Genomic DNA, 19916 nt, shown 5'->3' on the forward strand with positions numbered 1-19916 from the left:
GGATGAGACCACCACTCAATAACTGGAACAAAAAAAAATCTCAAAGCTAAATTTATTTTTTGTTTAGTTGACTAAGTGATCTTTATTGGTCAAGGACAGTCTCTTTGATTATTTATGGGGCTTGGGGGGATGCTTAGAGCTCAGGGATTGATGGACTTTCAGAGACTGGAGTGAGTTGAATATCAGCTGTGCATGTATGGTTACAAAGGTGAGACTGTTTTTGGTTGATTGGTATCTAGAAGGGAGTTCAGTGGTGTGAGTCCCTACCTTCCTGGCTGACTTCAGAAGGGAAGAGCAGCAGTCAGTAATTGGTTGACTGGCAAAGTGAATTCACTGAGGTAAATTTTGTTTACTTTTTTATCACAATATTTTGTTTACTTTTTTATCACAATATTTCATTTATTAGTTTATGATGTGCTCGTAGTGTACTGTTCTATAGTCAGAAATTATTTAAAACTAGAGTGTAAGATTTCTTTCATAGATTCCATCCTTAGGATACACAAAGCATTTGTTGGGGAAAATGTATTAGACATTTTTGTTGTTGCTGCTGTAATATTGTTGCTAAGCAAAGTGGTTTAGTGGTATCCACACATTAACTGGTTTGAACCACATTCTGTGTTAGACTAGTGGTAGAAAATAAAGCGAAGAGGTGCCTGGGTGGCTCATTCGGCTAAGTGTCTGCCTTCAGCTCAGGTCATGATCCCAGGGTCCTGGGATTGAGCCCAGAGTTGGGCTCCCTCTTCAGCAGGGAGTCTACTCCCTCTCTCTCTCTCTGTCTCTTTCTCTGTCTCTCTCTCTCTCTGTGTGTCTTCCCCTGCTTGTGCTCGCTCTCTCTCTCAAATAACTAATTAAATAAATAAATATTTTTAAAAAAAGAAAGTGAAAACAGAGGTGTATTTACAAAGCACTTTATCCAAATCTCCTCTTAAATCATGACAACCCTGTAAAGGTAGGCATTGTCATTCTCATTTTATAGAGGATAAAAACTGATGCCCAGTTAAGTGACTTACCTAAGGTTAGAACCAAGATTTTAACTTGGGCTTAAAGTTGTCAGGATCAACTGTTGACTTACTTGTTGGTATTATGTTTATTGAAAACGAAGTCCCAAAATGACCTTCCTCCAGAATGTTTTCACTGATTAACACTTGTTGATGTTTATATCCTGAGACCATTTTATGAATATAAGAAGTATTTATTCTAAACAGAGTGTATGAAATTTCACTGATAGACCATTTAATTGTCTTTTTTTTTTTCTTTATGACTTATTCCTTGCATGACGGATTTTTGACTTTCTGTAATTACATTGCAGTTCCACAGCAGCATCTTGCAAGTTTCGATCCCATCATTATTGCCAGCAACTAAGAGCTTGGAAACTTCTGAAAAAGCAAAATTGCCTCCTCAACCAGACACATCCTTTGAAGAAAAGTATGTCATTTATGACCTAACATTGCAATATAAATGTTCCACAAAGTAGATCAAGGAAACACAAGGGTCCATTGTGTGTATTTACAGACACAGATTTTACCCAGAAAGGCAAGAAACAGTAAGGCATATGCCAAGGGACCTGCGCTCAGTTCTGTATTATTGAAATAAAAGGTGCGAAGCAAGAAGTCATAGGAGCTGAAGCTGGGGAGGTGTGGTAGTCAGGTTAGAGAAGGATTTTAGGGCACTTGAGTTGTATGTCCTAGATTATAGGGGACCATCAGTGGGTTGCAAGCCCCATAGTGACAGTCATGTACCTGAGGCTATTTGGAAGATGGCTCTGAAGATTCAGAAGAGGGATACAGTAATTTCTCCGTTGACAAGTAGAATTTTGAGGGATCATATTCTCATTACTTATAAACAAGCCAAATAAAAATATATATAATAGAATATTTTGGGATCCCTGGGTGGCGCAGCGGTTTGGCGCCTGCCTTTGGCCCAGGGCGCGATCCGGGAGATCCTGGATTGAATCCCACGTCGGGCTCCCGGTGCATGGAGCCTGCTTCTCCCTCTGCCTGTGTCTCTGCCTCTTTCTCTCTCTCTGTGTGACTATCATAAATAAATAAAAAGTTAAAAAAATAGAATATTTTAAAAGAGAGGAGCTCGTAGGAGGCTCATTCGGTTCAGCAGTTGACTCTTATCTCACCTCAGGTAGTGAGTTCAAGCCCCACACAGGGTGTGGAGCCTACATAAAAATTAAAAAAAAAATGTTTTAAAAGAGAGAGAAATTGCTTCCTTAGCAAAAAAAAATTTTTTTTTTTTGACAATCCTGTTCACTTAGAATCTATATAGTCTTTTATATGGTCTTTTACTTGTGAAGCACATAAATTCCTTTTTTTTTTCTTTTACATTTTAGTGATGGAAAAATAATCCTTAGTGCTGCTGTTGAAACCCAGCCTTGTGAGAGTCTTTCGTAAGTTATATTATTGGATATGAAAAATGTCCTTGATGCCTGGAAGGGAGGAGGCTTCTGTCACACTGATCATAATCACAATGAGAAGCGGGTGACTGAGGCCGGAGTACATTAATGCAGGTGTAATGGTTGGATGTGGGGGAGATGGGATGTTGTAAGTTAACAAAGAAATACTTGCTCACTAACCATTATTTATTATCTCATGCCAAGTTTTCCCACACCTTTACCTTCATCAGTTTTTACGTGAAGTTCAATGCTTTGAATTTCAGGTTTGCACTGGCTTGCATTTTGACACTAGGAGAGAACAGAGGGAATGATAGAATGGCTGGAAAGGCTGCAGTGTGGTTTGGTTTTTGTTTTGTTTTGTTTTGCACTCTGTGTAGTAAAACGGCCCAATATCTATGTTTATCCAAGTTAAAGTATGAATTAGATTAGGAAAATCCATTTTCAGAGCAGTACTCAAAGATGAAATCTTATCTTTTCTCATCATTATCTTTTACTTTATTTGGTAGTCGGAATGTCTAGCAACTTATGTATACAAAACATGAGAGTTGCCTTTTCAAAGTTTGTGTATTTATATTCTACTTCTTAGAGCAAAGATGTTGCTTTTTTCTCTCTCTAAACTGGTCACATATTCCTGCCTTCAGTTTTTGAGACCGGTTCTATATAATTGAAGGATAGTTATGTGAAAGAGAAAATCTATGGATGTTTCAACAGTGTCACTTTGCCTTTACTAGAATAGCAAGTGAATAACTATGGGCAGCAATAGGGATTTTTCTTTTATGCCTTGATCAGAACTATAAGATGAAGTACTTGGCCAGATTCAGAAAATGGATTCCTTTGTGAATTAAAAAATAACACCTTTGTTGTTTATTTTAATTACAAGGATTATATGTAAATAGTATGGGAGTATTTTAGAAGTTCCTGGTATATTAACTAAAATTTAAATAAAAATTAAAATTAAAAAGTTCCTGATCTAAATGTATGCATGAAAGGATGCACCACTAGTCCATGGAAAAAAGCTGGTTTATTTTCAACTATTGACATCACAAGGATGGTCCTAAGTGTTTTTCCAGCTATTCTAACATTTGCAGGACATTTAGAGTTATTGGCAAGACAGTTAACCACCTCTGCTTTTAAAATAACTAAATGTTATAATTTAGTTAAGCACATAAGTGACTGCCTGAATCCAGATTTTCTTTTATTACCCGGATTTAACCCACACACAATTTTAGTTTCTTTCCAAGATATTCTATTTAGAAACAGTGGCACCAGAGCCACTTATTATTAATCCTAATTACTATTATTCTTATTTTTAGAACTTCAAGTCTGCAAAAGTCTAGCAGCCTGGGTAATCTGAAGAAAGAGTCATCAGATGGGGTTGGTTCTGTGTTTTATTTATTTATTTTTTTGTCTGTTTCCCTGAGCCAAAAATATTTTAGGGATCTTCACATTTAGGGATTTTCCCATTTTGCTAATAAAACTGTTAAGAAGAGCTTTGTGGTTTCTCCAATGCAAATGTATTAGAAACCACTGTTAATGGTAAATATTAAGTATGAATATGAAGGGTTAAAAGTAGTGTATAAAATCAAAAGTAAAGACTTTTAATAAACCATTACTGGAAATAAATGAAACTGAGATTGTATAGCTTAGAAGAAGATGTAAATTTATTTTAATTTCTGGAATTGTATGTGATAGATTCTAAATATATAAAGGATTCCTTTAACAATCTGAAATATTGTTGTTTTGAACAGGAAAAAGAGTCTGTTCAGAAGCCTTCAGAGGTAATTTTTATGTCCAGATTACAATGTAAAAATGTTTAAGACTTCTAATACATGTGATTGCTTAAATATCTCAAAAAAAGAAAAAAAAGAAAAAAAACAAAACCAAACTCAGAACCTCCAAAACATGTTATGTGAAGGAAGCCAGCCACAAAAGATCACATATGACAGGATTCCATTTATGTGAAATATCCAGAATAGATAAGTCCATAGAGACAGAACACAGATTGGTGGTTGCCAGAGATGGAGAGGAATGGAGAGAAACTGCTTAATGGGTAAGGGGTTTTATTTAGAATGATGGAAGTGTTTTGGAACTAGGTAGAGGTGGTGGTTGCACAACACTCTGAGTATACTAAATGTCCTGAATTGTTCAATTTAAAATAGTTACTTTTTATGTTTCACCTCAAACTATTGAAAAAAAAAAAAACAAAACAAAACCTCAAATTCTAAATCAGGCTATTGATATTCTTAATGATCATATTTGGGCTTCCTAAGACCTCACAAAAAAAATCTCTAGATTGCCAGTCTTAGAACAACTATTTAATAAACACTGTCTGTATACAGCAAACATTTTTTTTTTTTTTAAGACCTCATCAACAAGGGCTCTAGTTCTTCTTTCCTCTAATTTTCAACCATTAACTTTCTAAAGGCTCCATTCTGGTAGGCAGGGTACTTCCAGATGTATTCCCTTGACCATTGGCTCTGAATGCCTTGAGTCGTAATGTAGGTATCGCTGATGAGGCACAGACAGTGCACACAGCTGTAATTACAGTCATCCTCTGTCCTTTTTGTCTTGCCAGTTCAATAAATGATTAAGTGATTTTGACATCTGTGTTGAGACTTAGGTAATAGTATCATTAAATTGTGACCTCTATAAACTTGTAGTTACCATGAGCAATGAATATGTAGAATAAAATAACCACCTTAAAAGCTGGTGTCCCCTCTCCCTTTTCTCCACCTCTGCAAAAAAAAAAAAAAAAAAAAAAAAAAGAGGGCTAGAGATGTTAGAGAAATTAGAGCATGCAAACAAAGGCATTGATGGATCATATTAAAATAATCATGTTACTATAATTGCAAATTCAAATAACGAGAAAGCTTAAAAAAAAAAAAACAGTACCTACAAGTATAACTTAATTAAAGTTCTTGACAATGACCTCACAGATAGCTAAAATGTCTTCTGAGTCAAGGAAGAAAAATTTAGTTATAGCAAGTTTAGTTTCCATTTGAAGTATATCTGAATGTATCATAGTCTTTGAAAATCGGTGATCCATGTTTGGTAACTTGCAGGATAATGAATATATCACAAAACACTCAAAAAAAAAAAAGTGTTTAACAGAAACTGGTTGTGTCCTCATTTTATTATTAATTCCTTGGGAAGAATATTTAAAATAACTGGAGTAGAATCTCTTTATGCTACTGTTGTAGAAACTTAGGGTTAATGCCTGCTTTGTGGAGTAATATATTATGTTGGGCTTCTCCTGATGCAGTTATATTACAGAGATTGCAAACTGTATTATAGCCCAATCTGTGTCCACAGGTCCTTGTTGGAGCATCAATGTAGAGGAATTGTTAGAAAAATAATAAGACCGCTGGTATTCTGGTTATGTAATTCTTATTTCCATGTCTTTGGGAGAATGAGGCAAATAAAATTAAAATAAAATTTGAGAATTTCTATATCCTAAATATTTCATGTCCTAGTAAGCACATGGGTTATAGACCAGTGATGAATATGTTTTTGTTGCTGCTGCTGTTGCTCCTTAAGGAACTTTCAGGATTGATTTTTTAAGCTTCTAATGTGGCATCCCACATTCATAATCAGCCTGAGTGCTTCAGTAGTTGAGCATCTGCCTTTGGCTCAGGTCGTGATCCTGGGGTCCTGGAATCGAGTCCTGCATCAGGCTTCCCCCAGGGAGCCTGCTTCTCCCTCTGCCTGTGTCTTTGCCATTCTCTCTAGGTCTCTCATAAATAAATAAATAAATAAAATATAAAAAAAAATCAGTTTGTTAGGTCCATGATTCTTTTAAATAAAATCACATGTGTAACATAGCAGGTGTTGCGCCTGGCATGTACTCATAATTATGCAAGTCAGTGCTGTGTTACATTTATTATTACTTCTTTCTCAGGATAAAGGTCCAGTAGAAAGCAGCCCATTTGGGAGCCTCCCTCCGAAAGCTCCAGGACACGATGCCTCGGTGGATGACAACCCTTTTGGCACTCGGAAAGCCAGATCTTCCTTTGGGCGTGGCTTTTTTAAAATAAAAAATAACAAGAGGACAGCAAGTGCACCAAACTTGGGTACGTATGGCCAAAATGCCTTTGCCTCAGTTCGCTCAGAATGAGGACAAGGTCAGTCTCTTCCTTTCCCTCGTTCATCCGTTTGTGCATGTCTATTTCTTGGAAATGAAGGTGAATGAGTTGGGGGACAAGTTAGCAAGAAAATGCTCCTGTGAGTTTAATTCAGTGTAAAGGTAGCTCCATGTAGGCTCTTCACCCTACTCTCCGTGTTGGAGCGTCAATGTAGAGGAAAGACCAATAAGCTCAGTACTCTCAGACTTCACTGTAAACAACTTCTCTTCTGTTTTGAAAGTGGATAAATTAACCCCATATTGACCATGCTAATGGAGTCTGCAATGTTGGAAGCACAGCGTAGTGCTTCCCTGTCTTCCCACTGTGTGTATTTTGTGAGTAAGAGTTTGATCTGTGTTTCATTTTGTCATTCTCCTGTGTTCTCTCCATTGGACTGCGTGTGATTGTGTGCGTTGTTGGGATATCTGAAGATCGTAAACGAAGTGCCAGTGCACCCACCTTAGGTATCGTACCCCTGCATGCCAGCCTTTGCCAGTGCTGTCCTCCATACTGAGCTAATCCTTGCTCTTGGCATCTGTGATCTCTAGAAAGCGAGCTGGCAGCAATCAGAAAACATTGTCCATTACTCCAGAGACCTCCTCCGCCTTCTGCTAAAATGGACTCTGTAGAGCCTTTGCTTTCAAGCCTAAATGCTGTTTTAACCCATGCTAATGACACCTTGCAAGTAGCTCTGGGAGGACCTGGAAGTGCACAGACCCCTCCGCATCCAGGGCAGGACTCTCCTGCATCGTAAATTCCAGCTTTTTCACCCTTCAAGTGCATACTGTCTCACACTAACTCCCAGGTCCTGGCAGTTCCTTCGCCATGGCTACTTTTTCCCCAGAGAGAAATATTTTTAGTCAAATAGAGAAGTCCGTAGAAGACACTGAAAATGATTATTTTAAACTTACTTTTCTTAAGGGAACATTCTCCTGACATTTATTTGCTTTGAAGATGGAGGTAACATTTAGTGACACCAGAGGAAGCTTCTTTATGTGATATCCAAGGAGTCGTTCCCAAAGTGATTTTAGGAGAAGGGAAGCTCAATTGTCCTCTTTAAAAATGTGGGGCACGGTAGGGAAAAAACATCCTCAAAACAAAAAAATAAAAATAGGATTTTAAAATGAGGGTGAGTTAAGCAACATTTTTTGGTACACCTGTACCCATGATGGCTTTGGGGTTGGATGGAAAGGTTCCTTTGGATTTTCCCTGTGGGTTTTATCATCTTATGTAGATACCCACGTACCTATTCATGTGGGTTGGCAAAGGTGACTTCTCTTTGTAGTCTTAGGTTTCTAGAATAAACATGGGATAAATAAAGCCCAGACAACTATTTTCAAATGTTTTTGCATCTTTCTTAGAAGAAATATATTGTCAATGCTAAGAGCCAAGTGCTGCTTATGATAACCTGTAATCACAGCTGTGCTTCATAGAAAAGTCAAGCTCTGCAACTTTTATATCTTGCTGAAACACTGTGTTTTTTGTACAACTTCTACTTTCCCTAAAAAGTGTACAGTCTCACATTGAGGCAATAGTACCCCTTGTGTTTGTTAGCATGGGATCGTGCGTTAAGGGACAGATAAAAGAATTAAGAGAGTTAACACGGGGAGATATGGGAATAGCAGATTTGGATGTTACTCTTCCAAGGCAGAATCAACAGGCACTGATTTTTATATCAGAAGAAAAATTTATCCAGTTCATTCCTTTCTCAGTAGGACACAGCAGGTTAGGATTAACTCTTGAAAAAAGAATTGCCAGAAATTGGCAACTGGGATTTGATGTAAATGCCAAAGGGGAGGAGGGAGTGAAAAGAAAATGACAAAGAGTTTGCACCGGAGTAACAGGAAGAAGATTAATTAGTATTAAGAGAATATTAAATAAGACAATTTTTAAAAAAAGAAAACTTGAGACGTCTCCAGAAAATTGGGTGGATTTGTTAAGTCCTGGACGTTCCCGGCACACCAAATTGGGAATATCTACTGACATTCAGATACTGAGTCTGAAGAGAGAGATAAGGTCCAGAGATTGGGATATCAGCTGCTTACCTATGAGGGAAGCCATCATCTAGTGCTGAGCATGAAGTGGATGAGCTTTTCCAGAGATCCTGCATGGGGAACCTAGAACAGAATCTCTGAGTGGAAGAGGAAGAGAAAAAGGTGCTACATAGCCAAGAAGAAACTTATCAGATGACAGATCTGGGAGAGCGTCACACCAAGAAGATGAAAGAGATGATGATTTTGAAGAATGTGGGAGGGAGTCAACAGTACCAAGCACTACAGGAAGATGGAGAATGATTTCATTACGAATTCAAATCACCCAAGGAAAGAATATGGCAATCCTATCACACCTTTGAATCTCAGAAAGGTTGTAATTTGTGAGTTAATGAATTTAGGCACAATAGCATACACAATATTATACGCACTGTTAATTTATACACAAGAAACTGAAGAGCAGAATGTGCATTTGTGTTCCATTTTTAATATTTGTAGGGTGCCCTTTGTAAATTGCTGATTTACAGACCAGCAGATGAAGAATTCATTAATAGTTGCTAAAACCAAGAAAGTTAGCATCTAGTCATGTTCATTCCGTATTTAAAACTCACCAAGTATGTATTCTGTTCTTGGAATAGCTGAAACAGAGAAGGAGACAGCTGAGCACCTAGATCTGGCTGGTATATCTTCCCGGCCAAAAGATTCGCACGGAAGCAGTTCCTTCCAGATATCTCCACCATCACCAGATTCCAAAAAGAAATCAAGAGGTATCATGAAACTCTTTGGAAAGTAAGTAACAGATCAGACAAATGGAGTGGTCTTTGTATCGTATGTTGCCCAAATGTAGGAATAAATGGAAAGTTGGCTGGAAATGAGTATGAAATTGTAAGGCTTTGGTGTTCCTTTATGGAAGGAATATTGTGATCTGGGATTTACTAACTCATTGGATCTCAGTTAAAGTTTAAATCCAAATATCTATTCTGACCATACATAAGCAATGTTCTGATTAACTTTAAAGTCCAGGGCCTTCTCAGGTCTCATATGAGGCAATGTGGTATTGTGTCTTCTGTTCAGACTTAGGAGAAGTCAATCAACTACATTCAACCCAGATGACATGTCTGAGCCTGAATTCAAAAGAGGAGGAACGAGGGCAACTGCAGGGCCGCGACTGGGTTGGTCTCGAGATTTAGGACAATCTAACAGGTGAGAACAGCCCAATGAATGGACTTTTACATCTCTGCCCAAGTGTCAAGGCCATGAGCAGCTGCAGTGTTGCTAGTATTGTCCCTGGGTTAGACAGTAGAACCCATTGCTTACTGCTGTGCCTAGTGGAAGAGTCCATTATTTTTAGAGCAGTGCAATTTTGCAATGGTTGGTGAAAACCATATAGAAGATGAGGGCTACGTGAGCTAGGGGAGGAACCAGAGCTAAAGTGTTAGCAGCATCTGTGCTAGAATGATTGATTCTTGGACTTAAGTTTGACTGAGAAAATAGTTACTGTAAGTACTCTAAAGGATAGCTCTAGAGAGATGGGATAACACAGTTGTTAAGAGTAGGTTCTAGAAACAGACTGCTTGGATCTGATTTCTGGCCTTGCCACTTCCTATAACCTAGGTGACCTTGAGCAACTATATCCATGTTCTGTGCCTCTGTTTCCCATAGTTTTAATTAGTCCATTCCCCAGAAGGTAATTGTGAAGATTAAAGGTGTTAATATGCATGAAGTATTTGGCAAATAGTAACTGTTCCAATGAACATTAATGATTAATGGAGTCTGTGAAAGCCCCTAAAGACATAAATTCTATCAGAATTCCTAAATTTATCAGGACTATATAATGTTTTATCTGTTAAGACTATGAACTTTTCCTATGCCCTTTATCACAATTTAGGGCTGGTTTGAAATTACTGTAGTGACCTACTAAGCATGAAAAGGGTGGAGTTGGCAAACATCTAGCACAAATCATGGACACTAAATCTTTTGAACATGGTCGCTCCCACCCTCGCAGAACACTGGGTACAAGTGCCATCAAGGAGGAAACTGGCTTTCTTCAAACACTGAAGAGTCTCATTTGCCATATGTTCTCTTTGTACACAGTAGAGGATCTCCTTGTGCTGTTAAAAAAAATTCTTTATACTTTTTTTTTTTTTTCCAAAAAGGAAGACTATTTATGTGTCGAAGTAGAAAACCAAAAGAACCCCAGAAACCTGCTGTGATTACATTTTCCTATACACAATGATGGCATGTTGCTCTCATTGATTACCTTTTGGAGAGAAATCATAATTCTGCTAAAGTTAATTCAAGTTAGATTTGATTTCTTTCCATCTAACCTGGTGTTTTATGTTTGGGAATTTAGTCTTCAAACAACATTGATTGAAACTGGTACAGTGACTTTTTTGTTCAACTTGCCTTTCTTCCATACAACACATTCTGGCTCAGTCACATTGAGTCTTTTGTGGTTCCATTTGAAATGCAAGCTGTGGTTTTATAAGGTAACTTTTCAATCAAGTGCCACTTCCTCCTCCAAATATGTACTGAAAAGTAAGCTTTCCATGGTCAAATTGTTATTACCAGGTAATTTCCATATCAATTCAGTATACAGTTGTTCAACCTTGATAAGCCATAGGGTTGGGTTTGAATTATTTTTCATGAAATTGTTTTCTTATAGTGACTTGGATATGCCATTTGCCAAATGGACCAAGGAGCAGGTTTGTAATTGGCTTGTGGAACAGGGCTTGGGATCCTACCTGAATTCTGGCAAGCACTGGATTGCATCTGGCCAAACACTTCTGCAGGCTTCTCAGCAAGATCTAGAGAAGGTGACTGCTTCTCTGTTTTGTTTAAACAATGGATTCTGAGAAAGAGAATATGAACGTAGGATTGTTTTATATTCCAGAAGGGTAGTGGGTGGAGCCAGTAAATACTCTTGAAAAACTTTGTGTTTTCTGCTTTGCATTTTTTTTTTTTTTTATCTCATGGACTTAACAAGAAGGACCTGGTCTTAATATTCCTTATAAAACATTAAGCCACTGGACGTTTTAATGAGAAATAATTGTATAGACATAAAAAACCTTAAGTTCATATTTCTCAAAATCATTGTGTGGCTTCAGCCTTGGCCCAACTTCTCAATGTAACGTATGCAATTTAACTTTACTTTGCAAAAAGAAAAAATAAGAGAAGAGCCCGACATTTTAGCTCTAATAATTTAACATTTCATCCTAATTATTTAAATTTTTGTACATTTTGCAAAGGAAGGAGCCTACTAGGGTATGGAGCATAGCATGAAACTAATTTGCAGTGGTGTTGGCTTTCTAGGGGCCTTTTGTTCAGCAACATTTTACTAGCCTGAGTTGATATGTTGATTTAATATGATTGTTGAGTCTTTAACACTAGCAACCTTTTGGGGGATTTTGCATCTTTGCCATTGGCATCCAGCTCATATTGACAGAATTGTAAAGCCAGTGTTTCTTTCTGTTTATTATTTCAGGAACTTGGAATTAAGCATTCACTTCATCGAAAGAAACTCCAGTTGGCACTGCAAGCCCTGGGATCTGAAGAAGAAACCAACCATGGAAAGCTGGATTTCAACTGGGTCACTAGTAAGAGGTTTTAGATTCACTTATTTGTTCATTCATTACAGGTGTTCTGTGGCTCACTAACAATACCAATTTCTCTCCTTTAGGATGGTTGGATGATATTGGTCTCCCTCAGTACAAGACCCAGTTTGACGAAGGACGGGTAGATGGTCGAATGCTCCATTATATGACTATTGTAAGTGATTCACTCCTGGGATTTGGAGGGGAGCAAAATTGGTTTTCTCTGAAAAACAGAAATAGTGAGCAAAATAGATTGTTTTCACAATGATTCCACCAGAGTTTAAAGGTGTTGCCTTAATTTGAGAAGAGCAGGCATATTTTCTGTTAAGCTAAAATTGGAGGATTTGATGATTGCAGTACCACTGAGAGATTTGAAACCCTGATTTAAGCTATGTGAAACCTAATCTAATCTAAGCTGTCCAGGAAGTTGGTTTTATATATACTCAACAATGTGGACACTAAAGTGCACACTTTGAATGAAAAAATTTTCTGGTATGTGAATTATATCTCCTAAAGATGCTTAAAAAATAGAATGTAGGGTTTTGAAGCCATGGAAGTTTCTGAGTTACACATTCCTATATGCAGTGACTGCTCAGAGGAGACCATCCTTTTGATCTGACATCCAGAGACCTGTCCTGTCTCCTCCCTTCCACTTTCAAGAATGTTACCTGAAACCTGCCTCCTTTCTCACTTCAGCTCCATTCCACTAGGGCAGAAGTCATGAGGGTGAAGAAGTAGGGTGAGGTAGACTCTGATTCCTTCATTATGCTTTCATATATTTTTTAAAGATTTTATGTATTTATTCATGAGAGAGAGAGAGGCAGAGACACAGGCAGAGAGAGAAGCAGGTTCCATGCAGGGAGCCCGACATGGGACTCGATCCCAGGTCTCCAGGATCAGGCCCTGGGCTGAAGGCGGTGCCAAACTGCTGAGCCACCCAGGCTGCCCTGCTTTTTCATATTTTTATCCTTCCACCCAGGAGTTAGAAGGAATTGATAAGAGTGGGGAGAGATGGATGCCAGGAGAACTTGTTCTAGATTCCATAGCACTGTTGGTGTCCTATGACATTAGATGCTTTTATTTAAACGACCTTCTGTGAGAGAGGCTCTGTAGCCAGCTACCATAAGTATCTTCTTTAAATAGTTGAAAATTTCAAACAGCTAATTTTTAAATGTCAAATAAATTTGGGGTTCATCTCATGGGATTTTTTTTTTTCTATCATTGAACCAAAGTTTGTATGTTGGTGGGCACATAATGTAAACCTGCCTGTAATAACACCAACACATGACACATTGCACATTTACTGTATGCCAGACACCTTTTTCAAGCTCCATACTCCTATTAGTACTCAAGTCTCAGCAAGCCTTGAGTTAGTACTCTTGTTGTCCTCAGTTTTCAAATGAGGGAATGAAAGAATTGAGAAACTGGGTAACTTTACCAAATTTCTGCATCTAGATCTAGCAGTCAAGAGTCACAGGGCATTTGAACTTAGGATGTGTCCAGATTCCTACCCTATAGCTCAGCCTGGAAGAAATTCAGTAAATACTTGCCTTCCTGTCTAGGTATAGGTATGGTTCTGCAGGAATGTGAGCAGATTCAGGCTTAAAATCACAAGAAAATTTGTGTATCAGTTTTGTGGCTACAAAGGAATAAATTATCTTAGAAAATTTGACCCCAGAAGTTCTCTAAGTCACAAAAAATCCATTTGGATGTGGTATCTTGAGTTGGATCCTGGAACAGAGAAAGGACTTAGTGGAAAAACTGGTGAAATTTGAGTTAAGTCTGTAGCTTAATTATCATTTTCTATTGTCTATGTTAATTCCTTAGTTTTGATGACTATATCATGGTTATATAAGATGTTAATGTGAGAGGAAGCTGAGTGCAGGGTATATGGGACTCTGTTCTATTTTGGGCAACTCTTTGGTAAATCTAAAATTACTTAAAAGATTTTTTAAAATCTAAAAAAGGTATCTTCTGATTTAAAGAAAATAGCCCCTACTTTTAAAATCTCTTAAGATAAAATAATTTGCAAGACATTGCAATCATTATGTATTTAGATTTAAAAAAATGTGATAGAGTTTAATTAGTTGAAAATAGCTCATGTGGAAATGTTTGGATGGGTGTCTCAATCTTAGATTAAGATATATTAAGTGTCTTATCACAAGGCACTGCCTTTAAGAAATGGATCCAGAAAAAATTCAGGAATTAATTTTGCTCAGTAGCTTTAAGAATTTAAGCTGATTGTCTAATATTTTTATTTAAAAACTGTTTCTGTAACAGATTAACCTCCCCCCCACCCTCCAGAAATGTGTTATCAATAAGGTGTGTCTAAAATGGATGTTTTTTTATTTTATTTGCTGGGTGTGTTTGGAAATAGACTGGTGCTTATCTTGACACTGCCCTCCAAATAACCTTCTGAAATAATTTGTTTTGGTGTGTTTGGTATGTTTGAAATGTTCCCAATAACCACAGACTGGAGAAATTACACCTTGAAGGAATCGATGGTGATACATGTTGTTACTTCTAACTTTTTCATTTCTCTTCTCTTTAATTCCCACCAAAACCTTTTTATTGATCGACACAATTTTCCCAAAATTGTTCACAGTGTCTGCTAGATAAAGCATAATAATCTACAACTAGAGATTTCTAGAGGTTGGGGAACAGTATAACAGAGATACTCTTCTGGTTTTCCCCAAAATGGTGATGTGCCTTAGCTCAGAAAACCCAGCTGTGATCATCAGTGAACATCACATGCTCTTAGCTTTCTGCTTTATCGCCTCAAATCAAAGAGGATCAATTTTGCAGCGACCCAGCATGTGCTTTTCAAACTGTGTTTTCAGAGCTGTGGGGTCCCATGATCCTATCTCAAAATGTCTAGAAGAGAAGAAACAAGTAAAAGTTGGCTTCTGTTGGTACAACATTAATTTTGTTTTTTTAAAAAAATATATTGGGGCTCTGGAGAGGATTTTGTTTGAAACAGGAAAAAGGGTTCTATTACCAAATAAAAGTTTGAAAACACGAGTGCTAGAGGCCTGTTGGTAGAGCGACTGCTCTACTTTTACTTGTGCTTTCTGTAATTTCCCTGAAAAAGGTCCTTCTGTTCTGGGCCAGCTCAGTGAGCTCCTCTTTTTGTTCTTTTTTTTTTTGGCAGGATGACTTACTGTCTTTGAAGGTCGTGAGCGTGCTCCACCATCTCAGTATCAAAAGAGCTATACAGGTCCTAAGGATCAATAACTTTGAACCGAACTGTCTGCGGAGGCGGCCGTCTGACGAGGTAGCGCCTGTAGTTGAGATTGACATAGCAGGCCCTTCCCGTGCATGTGACTGTGTGTGTGTGTAAAACATTCATTTCTTCGTGGGGTCCACAGGGAAAGCTTCTGGTTCCTCAGAGCCTCAAATCCAGCCTCGTACCTTCTTGGGCTTTACATTCCCATATTTCTCCCATTCCCCTCCATGATGATTCCACCTGTGTAACTAAAGCCAAAGGTTGTTTTTGAATTTCCCTTCCTCCTTTTCTTAGGTGGATTTCATTTTCCTGCCTCTTTGAGCCACAGAGTTAAATGTCACAATAAAGGCTTGGTTTCCTCAAGTGCTGCTTCACTAGTCTCTTAAAAAAGCTTGGAATGGTGACATAGATGCCTTAAAACAAAATTCAGATCAGTAAACACCTGTTCCCCTCTCTGTAAACACTTAGCGGGATGTCGAGTAACTGTGCTCTGTAAACAGACTTTTTATTACCTGCAGTTTTAACACTTGGAATCCCGTTGTCCCTGACTGAAGCTTTCGTTGGTTTTTTGTTCTCACAGAAGAGCATCACGCCATCTGAAGTTCAGCAGTGGACTAACCACCGGGTGATGGAGTGGCTGCGCTCTGTGGACTTAGCAGAATATGCCCCCAATCTCAGAGGCAGCGGCGTCCATGGTGGGCTCATGGTAAAACTGCATTTTAATTTAAAGACTGACTTCTGGACATCTGGTGGCTTAGGGCACGATCCCGGAGTCCCGGGATTGAGTCCCGCATCAGGCTCCTTGCGTGGGGCCTGCATCTCCCTCTGCCTGTGTTTCTGCCTCTCTCTCTCTCTCTCTCTCTCTCTCTCTCTATCTCTCATGAATAAAGAAATAAAATCTTATAAATAAATAAAAAATAAAAACTGACTTCTTACCATTTAGTTTCCATTAGTCTAATGAATAAGGTATTATCAGTCTGCTTGTCACAATCTTTTTCCTCTAACTGAATCCTCCTATACTGTTTCTAGTGAGTCTTTACTTGCCATGTTTTTTCATTTGTGTCATACGAGGCTGCAGCAGATTTAAACCCATTTCTCATTTACTGTATTTTATGTTGTGTTGCATCTGGCCACTGGCTCTCTTATGATCATGTTTTGAGACACCGGCAACACACAGATTATATTTCTGCACACTGATGTCTTGTAAGGAATTGGCTTGTCAAGGCGATCCTGAAGGCACCACTTCAGAGAGCCACAGGCCGTAACTTTATAGTGTGTGGATGTCAGGAACAGCTCTACTTCTCACTAGCTTAGGTAAAATATATATAGCTTAAAGATCGAAGTCCGTGCTCTGTCTCACTGGGCTGTTGGGTCATTGGTGATGACTAAATGAAGGAGCTTTGCAAATTATAAAGCACAATGCAGACATGTATGATATATGGTGCCTTAAGTAATTTTAATTTTTTTATAGGTTCTAGAACCTCGTTTTAATGTGGAAACAATGGCTCAGTTATTGAACATCCCACCAAGTAAGACCCTCTTGCGAAGACATTTGGCCACTCATTTCAACCTTCTGATTGGGGCCGAGGCCCAGCACCAAAAGCGTGATGCCATGGAGTTACCAGATTATGTACTTCTAACAGCCACTGCCAAAGTGAAGGTTGGTTCAAACTTGTGTCTTCTAATAATTGGTAAAGCAAAAACTAAAGCTAGGGCTTGATTTTGACCTGACTGTCCCTTTTTCTGGGGTTTATTAAGTCTTATGGATGGGTTAATGGTCTGTGCATCTTTAAGAGTAATTAAGAAAATGCATTTTTGAAAGTTTCTTTCTGGGGGAGTCTTTGTTCAAGTCATTTATGTTATTAGATTTAACAGTAATGAAGAGTACGATGTTGGCATGCAGTCGATATATTGCTAATGCAGAGTCCATGACTTGGGCTCAAATGCTAATTGCAGTTGTTCTATAGATAAATCTAGTGTAAGCGAGGATTTCTTCTCATACAGATTCAACTTGCTGGCTTACAATTAACCAGTCTGGCAAGTTAGAAAAAAATACTTAAGATTCGAGGTAAACCAGCAAAGAATGGCTATTTCCAGATTTACCCAGATTCATGGGTCATACCAAATTTAGATTACTTTTTTCTTCTTTTAAATCATTTCTCTGTGAACTCTTCTGAGTCTGTTATCTCAGCCAACTTAATGTGGAGATAGGGTTTATCAGCTCCTCCACAAATGTTACCAAGTTCTTTATATACATATATACATAAACATTTATTTTTTTGATTTTTAATTTTTTTTATCCCCTCTACCTGCCCAACATTTTTTCTTTGGCTCCCTTTCTCCCTTAAAGGAAGTTTCAGATTTGAAACTTCTGATAGCTTCTATTTAAATTCTCATCATTGCCTGATCACCATCCACTTAACAGAGAGTCTCAGGGAGTATTCAGTGACTAAGATGGAGTCTCTCTCCCAAGTCTCACTGGGAGTTCTCTCTCAAACAAGTGAGGATTCTTTTAGCAGCCACCAGTTCTGTTATGGAAGCATAGCAGGCATACAGGATAATCATAGCTTTACTCGAAAAGAAAACATAGGACCATTTTCTTTTACTGATCTTAGATGGAAAAATCTTACAAGATTGGACCCATCCCTGAGAAATCTCATTGCCTTAAGTCCTGTTTAATCGAAACTAATGCTCTTGGCATTTTTTTTGTTTGTTTATCACAGTGACTACCCAGCTAATTGGTGTGAATAAGGAGAAACAAGCTTAATCCTCCGAGATGCATAATAAGGATTGTTTATTACATTTGGGTGCATCAATCATACACTCAGGATGCTTTCATTTTTGTCACAGCAATTTAATTATCCAATTGCTTTTCTCTGTAGATGGAGTAATTAAATTATGCATGTGATGAGTCCTCTGTCATATGAATTTTATTGAATCCCTGGATGTTTGCTTTTCTTTTAAAGCCAAAGAAACTTACCTTTAGCAATTTTGGGAATCTGAGAAAGAAGAAACAGGAAGATGGGGAAGAATATGTTTGTCCAATGGAATTGGGACAGGCATCAGGAAGTACATCTAAGAAAGGATTTAAACCCGGTTTGGACATGCGCCTGTATGATGAAGATGATTTGGACCGGTTAGAGCAGGTAAATGCAATAATGTATACGTATTTTATTTAAAGTTCCTCCAGTAAAGAAATGCTAAATGGAAACATTGTGCACTGTGTCTACTAATCAGTTTTTCCTCAAATACCTGAAAATAAAGATAATAATAAAATAATAGTCAACAACTTCCATAAGTTGTTACTCATAAGTGCACTATCCTCACCACTTAACATAGGTCAACTTTCACGATGACCCTAAAACATACGGAGCATTGTTATCCTCCTTTTAAAGAGAAGGAAACTGAGGCCTGGCAAGGTTAAGTAACTTACCCAAGATAGAAGAGCTGCTAGAAGAACTGGGTGGGGTTGCAACTTGCCAGGCTAGCTTCAAAGCCTGGCTATTCACCTGTGCTATCCTGTCTCTGTATTAAGGAAATCTGTGTATCAAATCCAGTTGGAAATACACAGCTCATGTAGTCGTTTCAGTATGAAGTCATGGATTTGAAATTTGCCCTCTCTCATCAATCTTTTAATGTCATTGTCAGCATCAGAGCATTAGGTTAGATGTGCCAGTAAAGTCAGTAAAGTGTTGTTCCATCTTGTTTTTAACATCTAGTTGCTGTAAAGAAAGGAGGTATTGTCAGAAGTGTTCGGTCTTGCCTATCCCATTCAGTAGCACTTATCATTACTTCTCCTTAGACTTTTGCTCATTTTGCTATACTTTCTTTAAGAGCATTCAAACGCATAGGTCATGGGATGGTATGTTCTTTGCAGATGGAAGATTCAGAAGGGACAGTGAGACAGATAGGAGCATTCTCTGAAGGCATCAACAATCTCACAGTAAGTCTGTAAGATGAAGTCAAAATGTTACTCTGAAGGGCACCGAGCTGGCTCAGTCCACAGAGCATGCGACTCCTGGGATGGAGCCCCACATTCCTGCTCCTTGCTCAGCAGGGAGTCTGCTTCTCCCCCTCCCTCTGCGCATGCGTGCACGTGCTCATGCTCCCTCTCCCTCTCAAATCTTTAAAAAAAAAAAAGATGTTTAAAAATAACCCCAAAGGGCTGCGTGTTCAGTGGAGGATATGTAGATCTGAGCTCCTGGCTCCCAGGGTGTGTGACCCCCGTCTCCTTGTTTTCCAGCACATGCTGAAGGAGGATGACATGTTTAGAGATTTCGCTGCCCGTTCCCCCAGTGCCAGCATTACAGATGAAGACTCCAATGTTTAACCACAGCGCTTGGATGAGCATTAGGAGCCTCCCTCACCTATTCTCCATTTGATTTCTCAAACACTCACAGAATATATAACAAGCTGCAGATTGTATATTGTTTATCATCCCACCTTCTCAGAAGCGGAAATGGAAAGCAGGGAGTGTGTGCCTATTCCGAAGATGCCATGAAAAATGAGACACTGGTGAATGAGAGTATAATTGTCTTTCCTCTATTTAATGTAAAAATCTGTGATATATTATATTTAAAGTGT

At 38.3% G+C, this 19916-nt stretch overlaps 1 protein-coding gene across 1 annotated transcript in view; it reads left to right on the top strand.

Moving 5' to 3' along the window:
• Positions 1 to 19662, top strand: part of PPFIBP1 (PPFIA binding protein 1) — a 56618-nt gene extending 36956 nt beyond the window's left edge. The window contains 17 exon segments of the mRNA NM_001197312.1: positions 1310 to 1425; positions 2339 to 2395; positions 3715 to 3775; positions 4150 to 4179; positions 6300 to 6471; positions 6954 to 6986; positions 9152 to 9302; positions 9588 to 9716; positions 11179 to 11329; positions 11998 to 12109; positions 12193 to 12281; positions 15258 to 15380; positions 15913 to 16038; positions 16804 to 16992; positions 18299 to 18478; positions 19210 to 19275; positions 19576 to 19662. Of these exon segments, the coding sequence (NP_001184241.1) occupies positions 1310 to 1425; positions 2339 to 2395; positions 3715 to 3775; positions 4150 to 4179; positions 6300 to 6471; positions 6954 to 6986; positions 9152 to 9302; positions 9588 to 9716; positions 11179 to 11329; positions 11998 to 12109; positions 12193 to 12281; positions 15258 to 15380; positions 15913 to 16038; positions 16804 to 16992; positions 18299 to 18478; positions 19210 to 19275; positions 19576 to 19662 (1872 nt within the window).
• The last annotated feature ends 254 nt before the right edge of the window (positions 19663 to 19916 follow it).

Source organism: Canis lupus, chromosome 27 (genome assembly GCF_011100685.1).
Source record: "Canis lupus familiaris isolate Mischka breed German Shepherd chromosome 27, alternate assembly UU_Cfam_GSD_1.0, whole genome shotgun sequence".
Taxonomy (NCBI): Eukaryota; Metazoa; Chordata; class Mammalia; order Carnivora; family Canidae; genus Canis; species Canis lupus.